General features: G+C 45.4%; 4 protein-coding genes across 4 annotated transcripts; all 4 read right to left on the minus strand.

Annotated features, from left to right (window-relative positions):
* Positions 1–497: 497 nt before the first annotated feature.
* On the minus strand, positions 498–2,246 carry L203_101306 (uncharacterized protein; the record flags this gene model as incomplete). The annotated part of the gene is made up of 9 exons (XM_066210748.1): positions 498–630; positions 680–813; positions 863–871; positions 922–1,410; positions 1,456–1,765; positions 1,820–1,837; positions 1,885–2,030; positions 2,087–2,097; positions 2,147–2,246. 9 exons carry the CDS (start codon positions 2,244–2,246, stop codon positions 498–500), a joined length of 1,350 nt encoding a protein of 449 aa, XP_066066845.1.
* Positions 2,247–4,302: 2,056 nt separating this feature from the next.
* On the minus strand, positions 4,303–8,301 carry L203_101307 (uncharacterized protein; the record flags this gene model as incomplete). The annotated part of the gene is made up of 12 exons (XM_066210749.1): positions 4,303–4,318; positions 4,366–4,537; positions 4,591–4,614; positions 4,663–4,771; positions 4,831–5,058; positions 5,108–5,261; positions 5,327–5,445; positions 5,493–6,812; positions 6,859–7,890; positions 7,934–8,024; positions 8,084–8,236; positions 8,285–8,301. 12 exons carry the CDS (start codon positions 8,299–8,301, stop codon positions 4,303–4,305), a joined length of 3,435 nt encoding a protein of 1,144 aa, XP_066066846.1.
* Positions 8,302–8,551: 250 nt separating this feature from the next.
* On the minus strand, positions 8,552–9,222 carry L203_101308 (uncharacterized protein; the record flags this gene model as incomplete). The annotated part of the gene is made up of 3 exons (XM_066210750.1): positions 8,552–8,908; positions 8,955–9,000; positions 9,050–9,222. The coding sequence occupies 3 exons, from the start codon at positions 9,220–9,222 to the stop codon at positions 8,552–8,554; spliced, it is 576 nt and encodes a 191-aa protein (XP_066066847.1).
* Positions 9,223–9,466: 244 nt separating this feature from the next.
* Positions 9,467–11,221, minus strand: L203_101309 (uncharacterized protein; the record flags this gene model as incomplete). The annotated part of the gene is made up of 11 exons (XM_066210751.1): positions 9,467–9,558; positions 9,606–9,722; positions 9,777–10,138; positions 10,188–10,196; positions 10,249–10,269; positions 10,324–10,350; positions 10,407–10,421; positions 10,551–10,561; positions 10,611–10,823; positions 10,874–10,888; positions 10,940–11,221. The coding sequence occupies 11 exons, from the start codon at positions 11,219–11,221 to the stop codon at positions 9,467–9,469; spliced, it is 1,164 nt and encodes a 387-aa protein (XP_066066848.1).
* Positions 11,222–11,367: the final 146 nt, after the last annotated feature.

Genomic DNA, 11,367 nt, shown 5'->3' on the forward strand with positions numbered 1-11,367 from the left:
CGATCAGCCCTCTGATCGATGAGGTCAAGCTGTATGTCACGGAGGCTTACTACGATTGGCGAACACCGTCAGGCTTACCACTGCACTCGGTTGAAGGCAGCAGGTGAGGGAAGGCTACCGTACGTCAATGCCGATAGTGTTGGTACGACAGATGTCGCATCCAACTGTCCTGGCAAATACACCATTGAACTGGAAGCAGATATGGACTTTATGTGATTGATGCATAGATGCTACATGTGAGCCAATGTATTACCCTCTCTGTGCACTTTGTGCAGATAACACATGCTAGTGGGCGACTCTTTCGTGAAATGTTCGTTTCTGTCGTGGGACAAGTGGCAGATGGCTTGCCGTTGTCGCTATGAATCTATATATATGTATATCAATGGGTGTCCCGACTATCGACAGGATGGAATGCTGAGATGATGGAGGGGAGGGAGCACAAGGTAAGAGTATACACGTCTTGGCGAAAAGGTATAGGATGAAGCGTCCAAGGATGTCTATGTCAACTGTTCGTCAGCTGCCTCGGCCATCCTCCCGAAAGGTTTTGTATCGATGTAGCTGCTAGCAGCATCCACAATGGTCCACAGTAGCCCGTGGGTTAGCATCGATCGAACCATGGAAATACCCAGGCTGCCAAGCCATTAGCATGGACAGATGAAAAGGAAAGCAAGTCACCTACCCTCTGTACAGTCGAGCGATACCTTGCCACATGGTCTTGGGGTTACTGGCGTCGATACCACGTACGAGACGTTGGAGCTGGTAGAGAGGTGTCCGAGGTGCCAAGCCTGACAGAGCCCGTTGTTGAGCTTTTGTCTTTCGAGATATCAGTATGATTCCCACATTTGTATCAATCGACACAAACCTTGATGGCCTGTATGGGACAGTGAGCGCAGCGTCTTGATTCAAACTGTGAATACTCACATCAACAGGATAAATCAGGGCCCAACTACTGACCCCTGCCAAACTGCCACACAAAAAGGGGATGATGCTCTTCGGTAACCATGTTCTAGCCCAATCAGGAACGTCTCCTTGTACATCGTCCATCCGTCCTGCACTTCTTCCTTCTTGCTCAGATTTTGATCTTCCAAGATAATATCGCATGACATCATACTCGGCAAAGTAGAGAGCAGTGCCCAACGTATCTCGAATGAAATGCAGACGCCATCCAGTGTAGAGACCCATGATCCCGTTGGAGCTGACAATGAGTCGAACAGCTTGCATGGTTGTGGGAGGTGTAAAGTTGGGTATGTTTGGCTTGTGCGAAGCGCTGGAACCTAGAGAGGATTGGGACACAGAACTAGATCCGACGACGGACCTCGGCGGTAGAGGGGAATCAGACTTGTGCGATTGCTCTTTGAAGAGTTGAGGATGAGAATCTCGATAAATCTGGTATTCAAGCTGTCTTCGAACCTAATCAAGGGAATTAGCATTAATACAGAAAAGATCGCAACGCACCTTCACCAGTTCAAACGGCGCAGAACCCACACAGACGACGGCACCCGATGCTCCCCCCGCCAGCAGACTTGTTATACCTATGTCCTTGGCATTATCGCCAGAAAACATTCCCAGTCTCACATCTACCCATGGTTCTCGCTTGTTGCTATCAACAGATTGACCCCCCTTTCTCTCTGGTCGTTTCTCGCCAGAAGGCTCATGTCTGGTTTGCCGAGGGACTGCCGCAGGTGCAGAGTTAAGGATACGCTTGGTGGACGTGTAGATGGTAAAAGAGACAGTCCGAACGATTGAGATTGTGATTAATGGTAAACTGCCGCGGCTGGTTAGACTGATACTTTGCTTTACCCATCAACGCATGGCTTACGGAAACCCTCTCCATAGACTACACCGACTAGTCAGTAGTCATGTCAATTCCAGAGTCAAACATACCCTCCAATGCCCTCTTCTCGAATAACATCAGCCGCCAGTCTGTGTATAGAGACCTTCTCCCTTGAAGATTGTAACCTGGACTTGAGGGAGTCTAGGGGAAAACCTGTGAATGTGGATATAAGAGAAGCCGAAGTTGCTGATACAACCTGCGGATTCGTCTTTTAACCCAGCCCTCTCATATCTTTATGCTTTTTGAACGCACCACTTTATGCTCTACAAACAAGTCAGTGGAGCTGAGGTATAATCGGCAGATGGGACCCACGCCTGAGCCACTCATCCATCTCTACTGCCCTGCTTACCCATACTCCATCGTACGGCCGTGTTCGGCGTCTTGAGTCTTCAGAAGCAGGCTCTGGCGGCATCGTTTGCTAAATTACTGTTTGAAAACTTGAACAATAATTTATACTTTTAAAGTAATGGTAAGATAAAATCACGTGACTTTATTTAAACGATTATCCAGCCAAATATTTCATTTTTAATCTTATCAATTCAATTTTTCGGACTGTGATGAGGTCTTGGGATCCAACTGGTTAGCTTATTCACGTCCTGAGATGTTAAGGTGAGTGTCTGCCTTGGGGGATGGTAGGTGTACAAGCTGGTTTTCCGACTTACTCTTGATCTGAGATGGGCTTGCGTTGTGATAGCGCTGACTGGAGCTGGGATAGAATTTCGATATGGATGTGGGAATAGTAGAAAATGGAAGAGTAGATTCGCGATGAGAAGGAATTGAGGTTGCGTCTCAATAGTCAGCTCTCAAGTTCTGTCAGCATTTATTGTGTAGACACAAGGTCTTCTACCCTTCCACCGACTCTGTATACGCACACCAATGCTCCAGAATACCTTCTCAATCACAAGGGTCGACATCACGTACGCCACAAGCGACTCTTCTTGCCAGCATCGCAAATTCATTCTAACGTATAGTACATGAAATATTTCCGACTGGCATCGAGCTGTTGCAGAATTGGTCTTCCCACAATATATCAGGACTGCCAGTGGGCTACCATTTTTCTAATCGGATACAAAAGCCCTTTGCCTCCCTCAAATGGTCTCTCCACCGGTGTGCGAACTTGACTGATTGAATCGTGAAGCCTACACGATCAGATATAACCTATCCGTCATGATATAGCAAGGCTTGCCTATCAACTTGCAAAGCTTCATTTTGTCACCATGAATTCCGCTGAGATGGAATAGAGCAGGCGGAAATCAACAGGATGCTGTTACATCGTTTGGTAGCATAAATGACTATCAATGGCGGATTATGAAGCAAAAAGGAAGAGAATTGAGTCGATGAAGTAGAAAACAAGGCAGAATATTTAGATACGCTTCTCCACGACTAGTATGTCCACCACTTTGTCTGTTGCGGGCAATTGTAAGGATTAATGGCTTGCAAGCAGTCCTCTCTGCCATTGCTACCACCCATCAACCCCAAATGGCGAGCCATGCTCTTTTAAATTGAGCTCTCGTCCAGGTACCAATACCGTAAAATGCTGCAAACCTACGTTACCCTGTATATATTAAAGTAAACAGCTCCAAAAACACTTACGTTGGCAAGTAAAAAACCAGATACAAGCTGCCAAAAACGACCATCAGATTCAAAATTCTTGTATGCTTGATAATTCTCATCAGAGCTGGAGGGTAAGGCCTATTGAAATTCCGATTTCTACCTTCGAGGATGACGTTCGACATCATGAGTAGGGGTTCCCTATGCCAGTGCGAAAGTAGCTGATAACAGTTGAGGACGAATATGAAAAGTCGATACAGTGCAGAGACGCTAAAGGCATCAATGGGCTCCTGTCAACACCTTAGAGACACATTTGCCGTATTATCAAACAGATGGATTATCACTTACATGAGCAGCAAAAGTGCGTCATGTCCTTGTGCCTTTGCCTTTTCTATCGTCCAGAAAAAGAGGTGAATCATCACCAATATTGGGCACATGGCTGCTCGTTGGCAAACGCATCAGACGGCTTCAGTTACTAACGATACTTGCCAACACCGAATGCTTTGCCTAGCATGCATACAGCATTGCAAGGCTGACTCACCTTCAAGAAACAAGAAAACAACCGTTCTTGTATCCTTTTCCCAATGCCATGGCTGAGGAACGCCCGCAAGAGAAGGTAGGGCAAAAGGAGGAGGTCTACCATCACGCATTCTCTCTACTAAATCCTGCTCATCAGACAATGGTATACAGAATAGTTGAAAAGTTGAAGGATTGTTTTCAACAAGTTGATGTTGAAAACGAAATAAAGGTTCGTGCGTCATTGAATGTTAATTCAGTGAGATATTCTGGTACAAACTTGGATTTCCTGCAACCTATTCGTTTTCTCAAATCACTAATTGACCCATCATGCATGAGGTCTCTTTAGTAGATAGTATCCTGTTAGAGTTGCTATTTGCCCATCTACCTATGCAAAATATTTACAAAATACCTTGGCTAGTCCATTTTCAGCTTAGCTTTTCATGAGGTACGTATAGACCCACCTGTAATACTGGAAAGTGTCGTATAACCTAGTGTAATTACTCCCCGTAGAACTCACAATTAATCTATCGAGATACGCATCTACTGCTTGAGCAGTGAGGCCAAGCTGGAAGCGTTCACGGAAGTGGATAGATGTTTGTTGGCCAGATATAGCAAAACAGCAGAATTTTGAGTCTATAGAGTTGTCAATCGCCAGCGGCTTCGATCCCAAGGTCTAGTTAACACACCTTTTTGCATTAGTTCCACAATGGCTACAAACATTTCTTAGCTAATGGCCCTTTAATGTGAAGAGTACTCACTGATTAGACTATCTGAGTGTTTTCTGGCTGCTTCAAACCCTTCTTTAAACAACTTTTTAAAGTACATATAGCCTGAGCTATCCAACCCCCCCATCATATCCACATATTCCTGTCTCCTTGTTTAGCATCGCACTACAATGACAGCAGTTGCAAACTAGATGGACTTACCATGGGCATTTTGAACGGCGCTGCCTCAAATGACATTTTCCCAGGCGAATTGCTCAACATGAAATCAAAATCGATATGTATTAAATGTCCTTCATGATCTACAAGGATATTACCATTATGGCGATCCTTAATCTGTAAGAGGTAGGTGATAATTGAGTAGCCAGCTAGAGAACGGATGAAGTTGCGTTGAGCACGAGCATAACGGCCTGTCTCGGGTTTGCCAAATGTCTTGATGAATAATCAGCAGGTGGACCAGGAAAGATACAAGAGAACGCACGTTAACATAGTGATCCATTAAAGAAACATGACCAATTGGTCTGCCCTCTGCAAATCGTTTGGCATACTCGTCCTTTTTTATAGAATGAATAGATACGGCATCGGTGACTGTCTCGACTAAGCCGGATGCCTCGCCCGTGATCAATATACGGAAGCTAGTGTCGCATCAGTTACTTGGAGGTCGACATCGGATCACATCTGGATGATATTCGTGACATACAATCTCGCCCAGCAATCGGACTTTTCCTCTTTCCAAATCCGACTGAACTGCTCTATCAACTGAGTCGCCAGCTGTTCCTGGCGGAGATCTGCCCCGGACTTGACAATAACTGAAATTACCTACCGCCTTCGTCAGTTTGTTTTTGTTATCCATGATTGTTACTCACATCCCAATTCGCCAAATGCCCCCAAGGACTACTTGCCCTAATCCTGCTCTTTTTCGCTGTCCAGCTCTCTTTCAAAACAGCCGCGCTTGGATCAGCCTTGTTTAACTCCCTTCTCACAATCCCTTCATCTTCAGCGGTACCCCTACTCTCTGCCGCCTCCCTACATTCAGACGGCAGCTCTATATCGGCACCCTGTGGTCGATCCGTCATCCGCTGTACACGTTCCTCTTCAAGCGACATCATCTCGTGCATTATGCGTTCCCGTATTGCAGCAGCTTGAGCAGCGGCAAGCTTGAATTTACCGCCTGCAGACTGGGAAGGAACTTGAGGGTCGAGCGAAAGAGACGTTGCCTTGTCTTTGCCCGTTATCCAGCCTGTATCAGGTATCCAAGAACCCCCTTGATTCTCAGGTGTAGAAAGAACGAGAGGTGCATTGAGTTGAGCGAGCATGACGGCGGCAGTACGCATACGCTCAGAATAATCTTCGAGCGTAATCGCTTTTTTGGATGGCAGAGAAGTCAACTCATTGGCTGCAAGGGACAGTACACCGGGTGCTGAGGGTGATTTGATAGTAGGCGAAGTGGCAAGGTCGCCTTGGACTATCGATGCTGGCATGGGCGACATAACGGTAGAAGAGCTATAGCTTTCTCTTCGACTTGACGCAGGCGACCTCCGATCCCAAGCTTGCAAGTCCAACTGCTTGTTTTTTGGTCCATTTGGTAAAGGCAAGGTCTCTGATAAATCTGGCAGCTGATCATGCACAGACAGCTTGGCACCGTATAATTGTTCAACTAGATCGACTTCTTCCAGCTCGACCGAGTCTACGTTTTGTCTTTTTTTGGTGGGTGACTGAGAGAGGGATCTTTTGGGTGCAGAAGATGAAGCAGGGGATATCTGAAATGGTTCAGGTGTTGGTGTTGAAGGGATAACAGGTACATAGGGCATCAGTGATCCAAAGCCATCCTGAGCATGGTAGGTATCCCGCAATTCATTGCCTAAACCATGAGTTTCGCCTGAAGATGATTGAATTCCCTTAGCTCTTCTTTTTTTCATGTCCTCTTGCACCACAATCTTCTTTAACAACTCTCTGTTTTCTCTCTTTGTCGGATCAAAATTTAAATCACCTTCCAGTATTTCCACGTGTATTAAGTAAGGCACACGTCCAGCAGAGTTGAGCACAACAGATTCGCCAGGGGATATACGGACTATTCGGGAATGACCTTTGGCTGACATACGTTGGGCGTAAAGTGGTTGGGTTGGCACGTTTGGAGAAGGCGTTTCGTGAGAATGTTCGGCTGTACACCAAAGAGGCATGCATATCTGTTTCTTTTCAACCTCGATCAATGCCAAGAGGATAAAAACGTACCTCTGCAGGCAAATAGTGATTCAGACTGGTCAATTCTGCTCTCAACGCAGAAACCCTCGCAGGTTTTGGAATGACCAGTAACCTACTGCTGATATCGTCCAATAACAAGAAAAACCTCACCTCGCTTCTACAATAATGGCTTTTCAGCAATTGCCTCTGTGCTGCGAGGTTGTATGTAGCTAATATAGCGTCGGCAAAAGGTGGTTTATTTCTCGAATAAAGGTCATTTTTGGCCGAGGGTCGAGAGTAGAGGTCGGGAACGGAACAGAAGGGTTGATGTGTTGATTTGGGTGGAGTGGACGAATGCTTTTTTTCATGTTCAAGCTCAGGAAGAGGTAGTTGGCCAAACGGATCTGAGCCTTTGCGTCTTGGGGTACGAATTTTTTTGAAATTATTCTCAGTTAGATGATCTGGAGGATTTAGTGATAGTGAAGGCGAATAGAGGCTAGGGGCTGTTTGTGCTGGTCCCATTTCCCGGTCAATTGATACGTTGAAGTCAACTACACTCTTGGTGGGTAGTCGCGGCAGGACATTCTCATCTGAACCATCACTCTCTTCGTTTTCTTCTTCCTTGCTTGTTGCTGTGCGACGTTCAAGTTTTTCAGGCTGTACATCTGCTCCACCCCCTACATTCGCTTCGACTCTGTCTCTGCCATCATCAATATCATTCCTCGATCTCTGACCTTGAGTCACTGCCCACTCGCCAACCACATCCACCAGACTCGGCATGCCCGGTGTTCCTGCCAAGATTACTCCCATACCTACAAGTGCTGCTGGTATGTGAGAATTTATGCTTGTCGACATAGCTCTATAGTCACTCCTGCCAACTGTTGCTGCTCTGGACGAGCTTTCAAGCGCCGACGTGGACGAGGAAGCAAGAGCTAGATACGGCGATCTTGAGGGCTGGGGAGGGTCTCCAAAGATAATTGAATGGCACCGATGTAGCACACGTTGACAAATGGCAAATGGTACAGGGTCAGATTGCCGGGTTGATATCAAGTCTTGGAGAGCTGCTTGCATGAACCAAAACGTCTACAGTGGTTTGGTGAGCTTGGTTTCAAAAGGTAGACCTTACTAGCATGACAGAATGGGTGCTCTCTTCTGCCCTTTGCATAATGAAAGACTCCAACGCATTCGATTGCGTTGGGTATGTCAAGAGTAGATGGCTAATTTAAAACTATCAGCTTCCATCCAAGAAGTGTCGTTGGCCATCGGTATGTCATACCATATTTGAGGCCAATAAAAGTCGATTTCATATGGTGGCATCCTCTTCATTCTCCAGCAGAGGTAATGAGAAATGCCTATGGATTCTGGATATGTTTTGAGATACTGCATGGCGATAGACATGGAGAAATAGGGAGAGAGAAAGAGACGGAGGCTGGTTGCATGGTCAATAGGCGGCTTTTTCTGCAGACGGCATACTTACAGCAGTGCGTGGGACATGTCGACGTTTCCATTCAGATGGAATCTATTCCCAAATTGGTTTCTTGTTAAAAAGTAATGTTGAGGAAAGAAAGAAAAATGTAAAGAAAATGAAGATATGCGTAGAAAGGTCAGCAAATTGCGTGGAATAGTTGGTCCAGTTAATGATTATCTGTCTATTATTTTTTATTACTTTTTATTTATTTAAAAAATGATGCTTAATTGACAGAGTAAGTGTTGCATCTAGATAGAAACTCGTCGCACTACATTTTTATGCCCTCTCTGATGACTCCTGTACACCACCGCCACCTCCGATTCCAAGCGTAGTTCTCCAATCTGTATGTGACTGGTCAGACTCGGAATCGCTATCTCCTTCGATTGGTCGACTGTGTTCATTTCTGTGCTTGTTGAGAGCGCCCAGGGCTCCTCTGGAAGACGAGGTTGAAGAGGTTGTGCTTGGCTTTGAAAGTCTAGCGATTGGCATATCCGAAAACGAACGAGACGACTGAGAAGGTAGAGGCGAAGAATGAACAAGGTGCGCGCGGTCAAGCGCGGGAAGGTCTGAGAGAGCATGAGAAGGTAGCGAGTCCGTTGACAAGTTGTTGGTAATGAAGGAATGCGTTGGAGGCTACGCCCATTTCAACTCGGTTCACTGCATGAACCGCCAAACATACCCCATCCTCAGATAATCTGATACCTGCCGGGGAGCTTGCTGCCACACTATGTAACGTCAGTCAGTAGCGTTGGCTTGTAACATTTGACTACTCACTTTAATGGTAGTCCTGGGCCTCCGCTCCTATGAAATCGTCTCCAGCAAATGTATCCCGCGCAACCGAGGATGACCATGACGAGGGGAAAAAAGTATGAGAAGGGTGACGGTGGATGACTGGGACCAGCATCTCTTTGCAAGATACTAATAACTTTTCCTTGTATTAACAGCATTTTCAAAATCAAATCAAGATGGAAAAGAGATAATGACAAAAAAGTACAGAAATAGCCAAACGCGTCGCGTAATTATATAATTAAGACGCGTTTTGTTATCTTTACTTTTTCTTTATTCAACATGATTTAAGAATGGTAGTCATTATGATGGCATCTTATTTGTCTATAAACTCCAGGAACTACTATATATACCCACAAACTACTATATATCAAGCGCCGAGTCGCCAACGCTTCCAATTATCCATCATTGACCATCTTCAAAAGCCTTTTGCAGCCATACGGCTCGATAAGGCATCCACATCTCTTGCTCCTCTACATCTCTCAAGAAAGCCTCGCCTGTCCTGTTAATCTGGATTGTCGTTGTAGGTATAAGCAAAACTTACTGAGAACATCTACCTCGGCATTGCTATACCCTCCGTATTCCATAATCACATACTTGGCAGATTCTAGAAAGATTTGTGTATTGATATAATTTACGCCCCCAAGCTGGGCGTACTTGCCTATGTTGTTGTTAGTAGGTGGCTCAGTATCACGTATTGTTGCTACAAATTCACCTTTATATCGGCCAATAGGCATTCTTAGAGCCATGCTGCCCACCTCACATCCTCCCATTAAATCTTCTGCTCGTCTTTCAAATTCGTCAAGATCCCAGCCCATTCCTGCTCGCCTTATTCCACGCCTAAATGCGTCCCACCACGCCCTTGCTCCTCTGGTTACTTCTCCCATCTTCCTCTCGGGTGGACCAGCCCAGTCGAATATGAGTAAGATGCCCTCAGGGCGAAGCAGGGATAGTAGGGAAGAAAGTGTTGCTGGTGATGATGATGATGTAGAGGGACGGAAGGATGTGAGGGACGGGAAACGGATGTGGATGAGGGAAAAAGAGTTGGTCGAATAGGGAAGCGATCCATCAGGGCATCTATAAAGTGTTATAAACAAAATGGTTGCCATTTGTGCCAGGTTCTTACATATCAAAACTAAGTCTACTGTCAGTTGAGCTTTAGGGGCAATACCTGACGTCTGACTTACTCGCAATTTATAGGAGCCATTCTGAAACAAGAAACAATGTTAGCTTTGATAGTTGACGAGGGCTTCTACACCTACTCTTGTTGAATCGGCGCCGAATCCAAACTATCAATATCTGTCTTTAGTCTTCGTTATATTCTCATTTTTTTATTGAAGCTTACCCTATGACCTCGGCACTAACAATTCAATACGTCAGTTCAGCCTCCAAGGCTACAAAGATGCAACGTCTACTCACCGAGGATACATCTCAGCCACATCAATAGCCCAACTAATCATCAGCTATATTCACTTGCCAATTAACTTACGCTCCAGTTCCCTATCAGTGGTCAGTCAACGCACCGACATCTCCACAAGTTAACACTTACTGTACCAATATCTAAGATCTTGAGCTGTGAATGAGAAAGAGACCGAAGAAGTCGGAATATGGGATAGGGAAATGGGACTAGATCTTTCAGCAAGACCTTCAAGCAAACATCTAGAAAAACGCTTACGGCCCATAACTTTTTGTTTGTGAGTTCATTCAACTCGTCAATCTGTTCTTGCAAAACTCTAAACTTACTCAGTCGTAACAGATAATGCTACAAGCACATCAGAAATCACAATCTACTCGGCTGTTTCCTACTCTTACCTCAGATTCTTGTCTCTAAAATACAATCAGCACCTATCTTTTACTCAAATTTAAAGAAAAACACACCTCCAGTTCTATGTTGTCACATATCCAGCCCGCTCTTCCGACCTTTCTCACAGCTCTTCCTCTCCATTCGCGGAACCATGCTTCATTCGCCGACGGATTGAGCCGTGGCTCAGGAGACGCAACAGTCTGAGGTTTGACTATCTCATAGATCTTTTGAGCTTGTTGGGCGTGCTGATCCTGGGGAAGAGAAGACAGATGTGAATGACGGGACAGGGGATGGCGAAGATATGGATGCGCTTGGGCTCGTGAACGTGAACGTTTGACAGGCGAGACAGCTGCCATTATCAATACAACAGGATTTCTTAGCTTTCCTCTCTTTCACTTAAACAAAGATAGAATAATTTTTGAGATGAGTTGATTGTTGATACAATGGAAGAAGGTTCCTTCAATGGCCCTTATACATCCAGTCAAGCGCCGATAATGCTTCA

This window comes from Cryptococcus depauperatus, chromosome 2 (assembly GCF_001720195.1).
Source record: "Cryptococcus depauperatus CBS 7841 chromosome 2, complete sequence".
Lineage (NCBI taxonomy): Eukaryota > Fungi > Basidiomycota > Tremellomycetes > Tremellales > Cryptococcaceae > Cryptococcus > Cryptococcus depauperatus.